Here is a 15736-nt window from a genome sequence, read left to right on the forward strand (position 1 = left end):
GGTTCCGCTGCTTCAAGGCCTCTACGGCCCCCACTCCCCAGAAGAGCAAGCACTCTCATGCACGCCCAGCTGAGGCAGGGGTGCGGAGGGGAGGACGCTTTGGGGCTGTGATGAAGGAATTCTATTTCTATGGTTTGATGAGAAAGAAAGGAGTCTGTGTCCTGCCTGATTTCGGCTCTGCTGGAGGGCACACTGGCGATTATTCGAAGAGGCGAGTTTTAGGGAAGAGGGAAAGAAGAGTCACGTCTTGTGTTTTCCCGTCACCCCCCACTTTCTTACCAGATCTCGCATTTGCTGCAGAATAAATGAAAGCTGTTGGGGTAGGCTGTGAGCCATTAGCACTTAAGATCCCCCAATACTGCCAGGGCTAGATATTTAAATGCATGCATCGTCCTGCTTTCAAGATCCAAGCAGCACACCGGAAGCAACTCTGCCACGTAGAAGCCCCCTGTAATGCACTGCTGCTCTCGAGGCCGGTTTGCACCCTGCCACCCAGGAACGGCACACCCGAGCACACATGTCCTAGAGGAACAGCTATTCTGAGGTGAAGCTGCAGAGTGCGAGGGGCACGTGCTTCTTATCACCAAGGCAAGACAAGCCGGGCCGACTGCACGTGTTGTCAGCTCACTCTCAGTGCCCGCCAGAGCCACGGGGGCTGCTATCACACACACCGTATAAAGGGAAGAGTAAGCTCCCTGTGGAACAGGAGGCCCAGGTGCAAAGTGGAAAAGCACAGGAGACAGCGTTCCTCGAACAGCAGTGAGACAGCGCTGGGGCGGGAAGCGCAGGCAGCGAGGATGGCGGTCGTGCTAATGACGAGATCCCGAGAGCAAGCACATCACATGCATGAGGACCGCCATCCTCCTTGAGTGACAGCTGCTTCGCGAGCTTGATGGTGAGCGAGACGATGAAAACAAAACATAATCACAAGTGAGCAGAGCTGTCAAAAGCCAAATTCAGAAGCTTGCAGAGCTGAGCACTGCCGGCCACAAACTCCTCATGCTAGAACCACACCCTCTGGTCTCATGCCAGTCGCCGCTGATGCTGAGGCCCCTTTATGGCCTCATCTGGTTACTCGACACTGGATTCTGAATGTGGGGTTTACACCACGGGGGAGAGTCAGCCTCACAGTTCACCTTCTCATTCTGGCTTCCGAAAATAGCTTTCCCGTTAAAGGACACAGACACACACACACATCCCTTTCTGACCAGGAATTAACTCCCAGGAAGAGCTGACTTGGCTAATAAAGCCCAGGAGAACGGGGAGTGCGTGTGGCCCACTGCAGCTCTAGAGAAAGCGTGCTCTAGAGCGCTGAGGAGCACTGGTAACGCAGGTATTTCTGAGAATGCTGCTCGCCTTCCTGAGAGGATATGACTATCCTTTGAACCTTCTTCAGTTCTGCCAAAAGCTCTAAAAGTCGTGCATCCTTTACCACCAGAAATTCTCTTTCTGATGTTCTCCTGCCGTAATACATGCCCCCACCCCACCGCCGGATCCTAGTAACAACGCCTACGAGCCACAGCTTACTGCCCAGTCTCCCAAGCACAGAGTTTTCTGGAGGGGCCTCTCGGTGGCTGCTGGGCTGCTGAACTGTCCTCGCTCTCACGAGAAGCCTCCTGTCTACACGGAGTGTCCCTGCCCTCAGCAGCCCAGCAGCCGCTCCCACTGCGATGTGAGGACCCAGGCTCTCGCAGGCCACGGTCCCGGCCGAATCCCCGTGGGCGCACAGCGCCGGGCACACGTTTTTGACTACAGGACTCTCTCCCAAGGAGCCAGGCCTCCCTGAGGCCCCTACGCACATCCGCAGGCGCCTCCACCCACAGCTGTCCCAGAGCCAGGGCACGGGGCCGTCAATGAGAGCACTGTGAGGTGACCTTGAATCTGGAAGGACAGCCAGTGGCAGCAACTGAGCACGTTAAAGACGACACCAGAAAAGTGCAGGACTAGCCGGACGGGAGCTGCGAGTCCGAGAGTCACGAGGCTTCGGGATTCAAAGACCTCAAGCGCAACAGGCTTTGCAATCAAGGGCCGGAAGTAACAGAAAGAAAGGATAATTACTACAGAGCTGGTTGCAAGGACAGACTTTTTTCACCATCTTCCCTGAAGCACAGAAAGAGAGCAGTGTGTTAAAGATAAGGAAACATCAGTGGAAAATATTTACAATCTCCAAACCGCACACAAAGTCCCAGCAAGAGAAAGCAGGAGGGGAGGCGGACTGGAGGGACCCGGGAGCCCTGCCACAGATGCCATTCTGTATGATGGACCCTCCTGGCTGCTGGTTCCCGGCTGGCAGAAGTGAGTTTCCACACCCAGTCTTTGTACCTACAAGAGCGATGCCCTGCACCAAGGTTTGGGATGAACCCCAGTCTCCCTCTGGGTCTCACTGCTTGAATTTCAAACACCCACACAGTCTCTCCACCGACCGTGTCCCCCGCTCCTGCTTCTCTTGCCGGGTTGTTAACAAAGCACTCAATAAATGCATTAACAATTCTACCACAGGAGGCTGACAGATGGTACCATTGTTACGGTTTTAATTTAAATTGGCTAACACTCTATTTCCACATCCTAGACATACAATACTAACCCTTTCCCTCCTAGAAAAATCTTTAAAAATATGTGGAAAACAAGCAACTTTTGAACATAAATAAAGCATTAAGCCAAGCCGTGCTTCCAAACCATTATCTATTTTGAAAGCATAGAGTAAAGCATCGGAGACTAGTTGAGACCCCATGCCTGTGAGCCCCGGTTCTCTTTCCATATTTGCTTTTTGGCTTTTTTTTTTGGCCTCGTTGCACGGCTTCCAGGATGGGATCTTAGTTCCCTGACCAGGGACTGAACCTGGGGCCACGGCAGTGAAATCACCGAGTCCTAACCATGGGCCCTCCATATTTGCTTTAAACCTGCCTCTTGTGATTTGTTCATCAAGGCTTACGTGATGTACACTGACATGCCTTCAACAGAGGTAGGGCCTCTAATTTTAAGACCCAGAAGGGAGTGATAAAGTTGAATACTTCTAATCACTTTCACCTGAACAACAGCGTAATGCCACCTACCTTTAAGAGTGTGATGAGGATTTGCTGCGTTATCTCATCTGAAGTGGCACCCGTCACACCACACTCCTCCACAGAAAGCCCTGGTTCTCTCCTTCCCTCTTAGACATTTCAGGCTACGCAACACAGGCCTGACACATCACACTTTATCTCAAAACACTTGTCTCCTACTGTTAATGTCTTTTCCTCTTTCTAGCTGGACATATAAATTAAATGCTTGCTTAAGTGTCAAGGAGCTAATATTCTTGGTCCAGCCTAGCCTTGCCAGAAAAGCTACTGATCTCAGTGCTCAAAAACCTACCAAATTGGGGCTTCCCTGGTGGCGCAGTGGTTGAGAGTCCGCCCGCCGATGCAGGGGACGCGGGTTTGTGCCCCGGTCCGGGAAGATCCCATATACCGCGGAGCGGCTGGGCCCGTGAGCCATGGCCGCTGAGCCTGCGCGTCCGGAGCCTGTGCTCCGCAACGGGAGAGGCCACAACGGTGAGAGGCCCGCGTACTACAAAAAAAAACCCTACTAAATTGGGTAAGCCTTCCACCTCCCTCTTTGTTAAACAGCCCTAGACTAGTGCCCAAGGACCTCTGAATCATACTCGGAAACAACGATGGTCCGAGCACATGCATTTAAAAAGCACTTCAGTAACCACATCAGAAGTTTGAGGCCTTAACAGAGAAGATCTTTACCTGAAGTCTAACAAAGTTTTTCTACTTGAGCCTTATTTTTGTTTAAAAAATTTTTATTTCAACATACGTTTACCGACTACCTGCTACGTGCCAGGCAGGTGTGGTTTAATCAGAGAGAAATAATGTCTTGTGCATGTGATCTTATCTGATTTGTGTAGGACCACCTGCATTCCACACATGGGGAGATGGGCTGGAGAGGTTGGGTGACTTGCTATTGTGCCCTGTTCAGGGGAAGAAAGCTGAGAAATCCCAGCATTCTTGTTAAAAAGCCCATTTCTGCTTGCAGGTGCTGGCCCTTCAGTCTTTAGTAAGCCTTATAAGAACTACACTGAAACCCTTTCTGAAATTCTGATTTCATGGAGTTACAGGGTAGTGGTGGTGAAAACATCCAATGAAGAGATTCTAGCATCTTCTCAATTGCTAGATGGTTATGCTTAATTGAGGGGGAAAAAAAAAAAAGATTCCAACCTACTCTGAAGAAGAAGAGAAAAATAGGGTGTAACTTTTCCCAGTACCAGTGGCCAAGATGCTTTCTGTGGCTTCTAATGCCACAGCAGGGGGCAGTGCTGAGCAGGACTGTGAGCCCAGATTTCGCTATGCTGAGCGACCCCGTGCCCTCTGTCATGGGCCTAGGAAGAGGCAATTCTTCCAGAAACTTATTTTGATGTTTACAGAAACCTACTGTTATTTCTACATCTTTTATCATAATTAACAGAGACCCAAACTTCTGAGGGTAATAGTAGTTCAGCCAAGACAAATGCACATGGACTGCGTGAAACAACAGATCCAAGCAGCAGAAACACAAGGACAAGGAAGGAGTAAAGGTGTTACACACAAAGAGCCAAGCAGGGCGTACTCAGAAATCGGGTCCTCCTGCCACCAGGTTTGAACGTCACCTGCTCAGACGCACAGTTAAACTTCGCACAGCCTGTGAGAGGGGAAGAACAGGGAAGAATGGGGAGAGAAGAGACAGAACACAGCTACGAGACGTTAGAACCCGAGGCTGGAGAGTGAGATGCGCCAGGACAGCACACAGAGGTATGAGCTTCCAGGACAGGCCTGGACGTGGGGCAGGAGGGTCAGGCCGCAGTCCCGCCACCTGCCTAGACCGAGCGCCTCCCCCAAGGACACTCATCCTGCTGGGAGGCGGCCTAACGCCTAACTTCTGTGGCGCTGTGGCGAAAGCACCTACTTCACTATCTAGATTCCTGATTTCACTCTTCTCCACCCACAGGCCCAACTCCTTTCAGCTTCTAGATCTAATGTTACCAGAAGGTCCTTCCTCTACAGGAATGTTCTCAGTGATCATTTTATTAAACATTTGTTTATTAACCTATATTTGGGAAGTAGATTATGGGTAAAAACTTGAATTCATTTTAGTATGTGTCTCTCATACTTAGAAATCTTAGAAGTCTACACTGGCTAATCAAATGCATTAACTTTCAGAAATGGCTAAAACTCCTTAGAATGTGGTCCAGGAAATCCCAGTCTAGTATTAAAGCATACGCTCCAAATCCCAAAGGAGTCACTCATCTCACTGAGGCTTCACAGGGCACAGGTGTCACTTTTTACTGTAGTCCCTTGAAAAAACCTATTTCCACCCGATGGGAGCAGTGATCCCACCCACTCCCCTTACAGCCCAAAGAATCATGTGGGTACCGTGCGGCTGGTTCCTGGTCAGCTGCTCCTCCAACCCACCTGAACAGGTTCCTCACCAGGCTTTTGTCCCACATATGGCAATACGTCCATTTTAATGTTCTTGGAAGATGCTGGCTGCTCTGATTTCTTACCTTGACCTGGAGCAGAAAGGCTTGGTACTGAAATGGCACCATCACTGGTGAAGGCTGAATACAGGTTGTCACTGGAGGGAGATGGCTTAAGGGGCTGTAACAGCTGATTCTGCCCCGTCTCTGGGATGTTGCCAGGAGCGGGGAGGGTCTGCTGCGGGTGCAAGACTGAAGCTGCACTCTGGCCAGACAGGTTACCTGCCAAAAGACACAGCGGCATGAGGGAACGTGCACAGCCTTCCAACCACACCTGACAGGCACTGTCTTTCCTCCAATGTGTCCCACTGACGGATTAATAATGGGCCAAAAACTATAAGAGATCAAAGAGCAAGGGTCTCACTGACAGGAGGGGAAGTGAGATGTAGCAGGAGACTCAACAGGCAACAGGGCTACAGGACCCCATCCCTGAAGATGCTGAGCCATGGACAACTTGGATGATTCCAAGTCTAAGCTGAGCAAGAAGACTAGCACGTGCAGTGGACATGAGAGAATTCCATTTTGCAATCTCAGCATTGCCTTTTTTACCCTCTTATAAACACTGAGTTGGATCATGATACAAACTGGTTCCAGAGACAGTCTCTGCTTAGTCTTTCCTGTACATGTGTCAGATCAAGTACAAAAGAGATGTCGAAAATGATGTAGGGACTGGAGAGTAATGCGTATTTAAAATTATTCTTAAAAGGTGGCTTTCAATCATTAGCCAGGTGGCCTGAAATGGACTAACTTCTCTATCCCTTAGTGGCTAGTGGACTAGAAGTCCACGCACAAAGAAGGTCAAAATTGGGATCAGAACCTGAATTAGCTGCTATTCCTCATCATCACACGTCTCCTAACGAACTGGCTCTCGCGTGCTAGAGAAAAGCTGGGCTCTCTGAAAGCTTCCAGAGAATGGAAAGCTGTTAAGCTTACAACTGCTTTCCAACATATTTATATTAGAACTGAAGAGCAAGTATGAGGTATAAACTTATTTTAGCTGCTTTCACTTTTCAACTAGTTATCTGTTAACATTACCATACTTTCACCAAAGGGTAAAAACTCGCTATCATAATAAAAAATAGGTAAACTACAATTCATTTCCAGAGATTATGATTTAACTATTTTTTTGATTATATACACTAGCAAGTTCTTTATTCCAATACAGATAAATAAAACAAAAACTTTAGCCAAGGAAATTATCATATGACATACCCAAATACTTACATGAAATTTACATTCATCCCTGTTGTAATTATGACCAATTCATTCACTAAAAAGGAAGAATCTACCTGGACTTTACTAACAGAGAACAATGAATTTTCTCTCAACTGCCTACGAGCTTGGTGAAACGTGAGCTCCACGAGTTAGCAGGCAAAGCTAAGTGTTTTATCCTCATCAACAACTATAAACGGAGGCAATATGGATTACAAAGGAATAGGTCATAGCACTGACCTGTCTTCCATAAACTCAAAAGACGTTCTATAAATACGGGGAGTAGACAAGGCAAGGAAGCAAGCGTATTAGGGAAGTCAAACGCCTTCGAAATTTAACAAATGTTCCGTAGGTTATATACACATTTGGAGACAAAAACATAAGATGGGACAGCCACGGCTGACCTGGTCCAGGGCTTTTATTCCCCAAGGAACTGCTGCGACTAGACTTGTTGCCTTTGCTTTTGGTGGGTCGCCTTCTTCTCCCTGCAAGGGGGGCAGCTGGGGGAATGATGACGGCAGGAGGAACCTTGCCCAGTTTGGTATACAAAGATTCAATTTCATGCTTCTGGCGACTCTGCAGGTCTTGAATCTCTTTAAGATGTCTATGAAAGATAACCAAGCATAATTCAAAAGTATAACCACCTTTGTTCAAACAAGAATTAACAACATTATTTAACCTCCATTCACGTATTTACTCACCAGTGAATCCTTCCCCCAAATGTACTGAATCTAACTGCTGTCACCTTGTGATTCTAGTGTGTCAGCTCCTCTTGCTGGCCTCCGTTACCCAAGCCAAATTCCAGCAAGCTCCTAGCCAACCACAAATGGTTGGTGATGTGTTAGGAGAAAGAGATTTCCTGACTTGGAAGCTCTACACAGGAATACTGAACTTGCGAATCGGAACGGACCCAGTTCATCAAACGTGACCAAGAAAACCTGCTATCGTAATCCATATCCCAGTGTCATTACCAGGTTCATCTGGTAGACCAATAATAGCTAAGATGAGGCTCACAACGCAAAAGAGCCACTGACAACAATAACATGCTACGAGTAATGCCCAGGCGCTGAAGCGGTTCTGTAAGAACTACCTTCAGACAGCCAGCTCTCGTACACCCCACCCTCCAGCTCTGGGAGCCAGCTCTTCACACGGCTCTGCCGGTACCCCTTCACAGGAGAAACGCACGTACTTTTCTCGTAGCCGCCGCAGCTCTAACTTCAAGTCCTCATCTTCAATATCTGATTCATTGTCGCTGCTCATGTAAGAGGAGTTGAAGGAATGACTCAGGCCCTGGACAGGGAGGCTCTTTGAGCTCAGCTGCGGGGAGTGCGGACTCCCTGAGCCATCGTCCACATCCCGACCGAGGAAGGCAGCCTCCAGGTCAGAGGACGGCCCGTTCAGATGTGCAGCCTCTGACAGTTCGGGCTTCTCTTTCTTTGGTATCACAGCAGGAAGAACGTCATGTCCCAAATCCAGAAAAGGAGGAGATACCACTGGTCCCTCCTTCTTTGCCTCAGTAATCTCGTCTTCGGTTCTTGAAACGGAGAAACGACCGACTTTGCTTGCTGTAGTTGTCACCTGAAAACGTCCAACCTTGGTTGGCTGCCCAGTTTCAGGAGTTTTACGGGCGCTACTATCCGGCATATCTGAAGAGACGCCACGGACGGCTATCCCATTGGGCTCTGGCCTCACCAGGGTACTCTCTGGACTACTGCTTGACAGCACTGAGGACTCTGAAGTACTGGATTCAAAATGAACAGACTTTACATCTTCTGACTTATTTTTACCCTCTTTCTGGGGATCATCCATTGCAACTGAAACCTGACGGAAAGAGACCAAAAGTGAATCACTTTATTTCCCGGTCTGAGTAGGCTGATTGCTTGCATAGCCCCTCCATCTCGGACTGTGAAAATAAACCGAATACCATTCACTGCAGAGCATGACATATCTATGCTGAGATGTACAGATGAGATGTAGACTCTGAGTGGCTGGCTAAGCTAAGTAAATGATTTACTCTCGTATCTCACGTTGTGCACAGGGCTCAGAGTACATCCTACTGGAAATATAAATAACAACAGGTCACGCAGTATCGAGGGCTGCTTGTGAACAAGAAAAACTACAAAGATTAAATCCAATAAATGTTAAATGCCAGCTAAGCTTCAAGAATCAGCACAACTAGCCGGTGCTAAAAGAAGGATCTAGATCGTTGTCCTAGTTCGACAACGTATTTTATTATAAATACAAACTCAGCGCGGCGACAAACTCTGAGAAACTCAGTTTACAAATGAGAAAAATATGACCTAATATCCCCAACTTCAATTGCTATCATGAGAATAATAAGAAAGCAGGTGTGAAAACAGAAAAAGAAAAAAAAAAGATTTTCAAAGCTTGTATAGCCCTATGTACTAAGCCAGAAAATGTTCACTTGTTTCCCAACTGGGAAAATACAATTAGATGGTATTATTTGATGATGACTCAGTATTTTCACTTTGGAAATTAATCCTAAGAAAATTATCCTAAACATGGAAAATGTTTTTATATACAAAGACGTTCACTGTTACTTTACTTACTGTGTTGGAAAAATCAGAAACCACCTAATGACTGACAATAGGAAAATGGTTAGATAAACCTACTACCAGATGGGAAAAAGCTACCAAGTATCAATATCATTCAGAGGAGAAGCAGGGCCAATGTTAGATACACACGTGTACAGAGCAAAGGAACAGAAAGAAACACACCCCAAAGAGTAATCCCGGGGGGTGGGGTGGAAGATGGGCAGAGAGTGTGACTATCTACTGTTTTCTCTACTGTTCTAAATATTCTTTATTTTCTTTAATTAGCATGTATTATTTTTAAGAGGGGAAAATGATAAAGAGCTAAAAAGTGCTTTATATAAAAGAAATATATCATTGATGGCAATTAGGTCCCAAAAGGTAGATAATAATTTTATTATATACACACTCCCCCCAAATTGGGAATCCCTTTTTTATTATATACACAATCCCCCAGCAGTGACTGTCTTACCTGAAATCGCCCCATCTTAAAAACACCAGTCCCTGAAGTGGGTGCTAGGATAGGACCTTCTGTGACTTGAGACACTGAAACAAGTACATAGAGGAGGAAAAGAACTTAAATCAGCATCTTTTTTTACTTGGCTTCTTTTTGCTTCAGCCAGAAACACAGCAAAATGACACTACATCAGAAGAAGAAAGAGATTTCCTTACCTCCCTTTCCCTGACCCTGTCCAACAAGGGGAAACAGTTACTGTTTGCTTTCCTACTAGACACCTTGAGTGTGAAAGACTGTATCGCTGTGAAACCCTCTACCTTCCCTTGTACACTCGCACAGACGACATGGCACTGTTTGGAGGAATAAAAGTCACACAGCACCAAGGTGGCTTCACGGCCTAACTCAAACATGAAGAGATACTATAAAAACTAAGGCTGGGCTTCCCTGGTGGCGCAGTGGTTGAGAGTCCGCCTGCCAATGCGGGGGACACGGGTTCGTGCCCCGGTCCGGGAAGATCCCACATGCCGCGGAGCGGCTGGGCCCGTGAGCCATGGCCGCTGAGCCTGCGCGTCCGGAGCCTGTGCTCCGCAGTGGGAGAGGCCACAGCAGTGAGAGGCCCGCGTACCGCAAAAAAAAGACAAAAAACAACAAAATAAACTAAGGCTAACAGGAAATGACACTACAATTTCATCCTATGATTCAAAGGCAGAAATATATGAAGCAAACAGTAAGATTTTACCTAGGATACTAAAGACCCATTTTTAAATGAAAACCAGCTATGACAAACTGGTTTAGGCAACACTTAAGCAAAATCCTGGAGCAGGACAGTGTAAGTGGCAGAATCACTGGTAAGTAGTTTTGAGCCACTTTAAAGCCACCGAGGTCCTCCTCTTTAGGGACAATCACTTGTTTGAGTTTCTTTCTAGAGATAGTTAATATAGATCAGCATTTTCTTTACTTTATACAACCAGCAGAATATTGCTTTTGCTACTTGCATTTAGAGATGTAACTGAGGAGGTCTTTCCACACCGTCTCATTCCTTCTAATGGCTGCCCAGGGTTGTAGCGTATGTATATACATATGAAAAATTTAAAAATGTACCACATTTTATCCAGGCTTCTACTGATGGGAATTTAACTTATTCCGAACTTCTTGTTACTATAAAAGTGCTCTAATATGTATATTCTTATAGATCTGTGAAATAAATACCTAAAAATAGAAGTATTGGGTTGGCTAAAAAGTTCATTTAGGAACCGAAACAAACTTTTTGGCCAACCCAATACTGAATCGCTGTCATTTAAAACACTGACAGACATAAACTGATCTCCAAAAAGGCTGTACCAAGTCACCAGTGGCTTTTAAACTTCTGAATTTACCAAGGACAGGTGAGAAATACAATCACTTGTAGTTTTATTCTGCATTTGTTTCATGAAGGAAGTTAAGTATCTTCATGTCTAAGTTTCTTTTTTTTCTGTATCTTTTGATTATTCCTTGGTCCATGCCAAATTTACATAAATTCTTTATATTAACAAAACTAGTCCTTTTTGTGATACGAATATACAACACACACATTTCCCAGTTTTCCATTTATCTTTGGACAAAACAGTACTTTTTCTCCCCATGCAGAAATTTAAAATCTATTAATGCTTCTGGGTTGGGGATTAAATGTAATAACAACATCTTTCTCTATATCAGGGAGCAGCAAACTATGATCTGTGGACCAAATTTAGCCCACTGCTTGTTTTTATAAATAAATTTTATTGGAACACAGTTAAACTCCTTCCTTTATTTATTATCTATTACTCCTTTTAGGCTACAATATGTTGGATACTTGAGTAGCTATGACAGAGACCGTATGGCCAGCAAAACCTAAAATATTCCCTTCCTGGCCTTTTACAGAACAAGTTTGTCAACCCTGCTCTAGACAATTGGGAAAAAAAAAAAAAAAGATTCCTTTTGTTTTCGTACAGTCCTGTTTTATGAGCTCATTTTCCACCTTTGTTCCATTTTGAATTTACTTTGGCCTAGGCTAGTGATCTATCTTTACTTTTTTCCAAATGGCTGTCCAGTTGTCCCAAACCATTTACTGAAATATCCCCTTTTCTCACTGATTTGAAAGGTCACCTTTTTCATTTTCTACATTACATTTTAGTTTGTCCATTTCTAGACTTTCTAATCTGTTCCACTGACTTTCAAGTCACTTCTTTTAAAATGAGAGCCAATTCAGATTGTGACTGCCTTGAAAATAATTTACTTTAGAAAGGTTTTAAGTGAAATTTAGCACTTAAGGAAGACAGGAAGAAGAGCATTCAGGTAATCTTATTAATAGTTGCTCAGGGAATTACATTTATGTCAGGTGGTGTTGAGGAGAATGGATATAATAAAAAGGGAAAAATATTATTAAGCATGTGCTATATAAAATTACATTAAGCATATCTCATTCAATTATTTTCACTTTTGATTATAAATGATTCTGAAGGAAAAGGCAACAAAAAATAAGTTACGTTTCCCAGGTTCTGTGGGACTGATGGTGAAAAGAGACTTACAACAAAACTTTACAGCACTAGTAGCTGATAATGAACTTATGACTAAGCACATGGTGATAAAAGTTCTAAGAAAACATTTAAGTTGTTGGTATGGACAATTTTTACAAAATTAAGTTGGAAATGTGCCTTTTTAAAAAAGAGATATTTATGGACAGACCAAGTCTAGAGACTCCAGAAATAGATTAAAATGTTTGGGGGCTTCCCTGGTGGCACAGTGGTTAAGAATCCGCCTGCCAATGCAGGGGACACGGGTTCGAGCCCTGGTCTGTGAAGATCCCACATGCCACGGAGCAACCAAGCCCATGCGCCATAACTACTGAAGCCTGTGCTCTACAGCCCATGAGCCACAACTACTGAAGCCCGCACGCCTAGAGCCCATGCTCTGCAACAAGAGAAGCCACCACAATGAGAAGCCCGCACACCACAACAAAGAGTAGCCCCCGCTCGCCGCAACTAGAAAGCCCGCGCACAGCAATGAAGACACAACACAGCCAAAAAAAAAAAAATAATGTTTAAACTGATGATTTGAAATCTTACATTTGTATTTCTACCATCAATGCTGTTCAAACTTATCTATATTTCTATACATCTCAAAAGCCAAGAGGTGGCCAATGAATTAACTTTTATAAATATGCTTGCATCTCCTTGTATCTCTTACCAAGGATTTGGCTGAGCTAATAATAACAAAGGGTCTTATGCTAAGAAACTATCATTACTCCCTGGCATGCTACCCCTCAAAAAAAAAAGTAAAAAATTCACAACTTTGCTGATATTACATGCTCTCAATATTAGTATCAATGCTCCTCAATCATGAAATACATAAAAATGTTGTTCAACACAGTCTCAAGTACACCTACGAACTCTCGAGAATGTGTCTTTGACATAGTAACCTCTACCATCAATTACAGGAAGGTCTGGAAGTGGGAATACAGAGGAAGAAGGATGCTTCTCACCATCCTTCTGAAGCTGGGCTCCTGCTTCCACAACTGCTGTTGGAGCCACCACGGACACGGGCTGCAAACACACACAGATACACAACATCTTTAGCATCAGTGACTTAAAAAGAGTGACTTTCTAACCTAAAAATAAGTCTGATGTAAAGAAAGACAGGCATTTTATAGATTTTTAAAAGAAATTTTGAGTCTTAACCTCTCCAAACTGCTTTCTTAATTTTTCTCATGGAATGCTCAAAAGTATAACTTGGATATTCATAGAAAAAGTAGTTTTAATCAGAACATTATTGTGTCACAAGCCTAAAAGGAAGAAGTTAAGACTTCGAACTTAAAGTACAGCCTCCTCCAAAGCATAAACACAAAGTCCATAGAACTGATCTGTGGTATGATCGGAACCACAGGTAAGACAAGAAAAGTGTCTCCCAAATCAAATTTTTTCCATAGTTACACTACTGGGTCAGTGTTACTCTTTCATTCATCGTCTCATTTCTGTCGACTGGAACAAGCAAAGACTCTGACTAGGTGTTAAAGGTATTAATAATGGTCTAGGTTACAGCTTATAATCCAGAAATATAATATATTAGGGTTGTGGGGAGATTTTATCAGAACTCACACCAACTGCAGACGTCAGCACAACGGTCTCTGGACTGAGCGTTCTTCTCAGCTGAGCATCCAGATCTCCCAGGGGCTGCTGGGGCTGAAGGACACAACACAGTGAGCACAGCCTCGGGCACAGCCAGAGCCAGCTTACACAGGACACACTGCTTCCTGCTTCAGGGCCACACAACATAACACGCGTCTGCTCACTCAACATTAAACTCAATATCCTAAGTTCAACTTAGTTGTAACTGAATGAATTACCAAGCTCTCAAAATTTTACTGTCAAGTTCTCAAGCCACAGAAAAACTCAGTTACATTTATGTTTTTAGAGTTTTGAAGTCTTCTTTCTTACCTTCTATGTTTGATGTTACTTAGAGATAGAAAAGTTAACTATTTGTCCTCTCCTTAAAAATATATTCTGGAAAATGTATCAAGATTGATTGGTAGATTAACTGTACTGCCCCCTATTTTCTTTTTCAGTTGGGCACATCTTTCTGAGAGCATGTCCTTATGAATAAAAGATGGCATTAACATACTCTGTCACTATCTTGGCTTCTAGCTACCTATGCCTCTCCAGCCTTCATCCATGCTTCTCCCTCTACATGCAGCAGCATCCACTTATCCTCACCCACTACATATCTAATTTGCAGTTTCTCATCACATTTTGGGCCCTCTTAGGAACTGGAATACATGTTTTTAATGAGAAAATAGGTTCAAGACTTTCACAATGCATTTTTTTTTCAAAATTTAGCAGCCGATGGAATGGGTTCTCTATTGGAGTTATTACTTTACTATGGCAAGTTCCTTAAATTATGTTTTACTGTACATCTGGGATTAAGAAGTAGAATAAATTCAGACTTCAAGTTAGCAATTTACCATGTTTTTCTTATATCTTATTCTAAAATAAATTCCTAACTTATTTTCAATGTTTACTAGCCTGTCCCATGTCAGAAGTTTTTTCCTAGTTACAATGGGATCATACCAAGTACTTTATTTATGGGAATTCAACTAATGTGTAGGGTCGGGGGTAGGGTGGGAAAGGGAAATAATAATTTAAATAGTGCAGGCAATTCTGACCCGTAGTGAGCAGAACTGAGTGTGAGATGGGAATCTCACATTCATGTCACCGGTCTCAGTTCTTCTCGGAGCAGTCTCATGTTAGCTGAGCTGTGTGGTTTTTGTACTTTAAGATATAATACCTGTTTTTTATAAACACGACCCTTATACCCAATTACTTCATTAGGTGGTCACTGAAAAAAAATGTCAAATATTCAAGAAAAAACAGGTTGTACTGAACTCAGAGAAAAAGGGCGTTACCAGTTATCAGGGTGGTAGCCTTTCCTCAGGAACTTTCACAGTTAATTTTGATGACATATAATCTTTTACTTCCACAATGGTCTAATCTTTCACTGCTCTACAAAAGTATGAATGACAGAGGAATTATATTTCTTTTGGCAAACTGTCACGTTTGCTATCTTCTTTTTTCGTAAGATATGAAAAAATATTAATATCAAATGATTTTTAGATGATTTGCTTCTTACTTTAAGTAGGGCCTGTATCATCAGCTATGGTGTTTTAAAAGAAAGTTTTTACTAAGTCAAAATCAAATAGGAGCCAGAAGGCAAGATCATGCAATGGAGAATTTAAATGAGCTTGTGAAAGAAAGGAGAGGCACAAAAAGAAATCTGCCAAGTCTTGGGGCACCTGCGTTAGTGAAGGTCCTGGAAAAGGTGGCAGCTGCTCGCTGGGTGGAGTACCAGCTGGAAGTTCAGTACCCACTGGCAACACCTACAGACACGAAGGGAAATTCAAGTCCATGAGACACTAAGAGTAAAGACTGCATACTGGAGAGCAAACCAACTAATTCAAATGCAGAAGCATAAGAATAAAATGTATCTAGTTAAGGCAAGCTTCTCACCTGG

At 43.9% G+C, this 15736-nt stretch overlaps 1 protein-coding gene across 1 annotated transcript in view; it reads right to left on the reverse strand.

Moving 5' to 3' along the window:
- LOC112391919 (serine/threonine-protein kinase WNK1-like) overlaps positions 1 to 15736 on the reverse strand; it is a 139978-nt gene that overhangs the window by 4261 nt on the left and 119981 nt on the right. The window contains 7 exon segments of the mRNA XM_024733484.1: positions 5522 to 5716; positions 7111 to 7310; positions 7896 to 8527; positions 9731 to 9804; positions 13215 to 13275; positions 13828 to 13911; positions 15519 to 15602. Of these exon segments, the coding sequence (XP_024589252.1) occupies positions 5522 to 5716; positions 7111 to 7310; positions 7896 to 8527; positions 9731 to 9804; positions 13215 to 13275; positions 13828 to 13911; positions 15519 to 15602 (1330 nt within the window).

Source organism: Neophocaena asiaeorientalis, unplaced genomic scaffold (assembly GCF_003031525.2).
Source record: "Neophocaena asiaeorientalis asiaeorientalis breed wild unplaced genomic scaffold, Neophocaena_asiaeorientalis_V1.1 scaffold150, whole genome shotgun sequence".
NCBI lineage: Eukaryota > Metazoa > Chordata > Mammalia > Artiodactyla > Phocoenidae > Neophocaena > Neophocaena asiaeorientalis.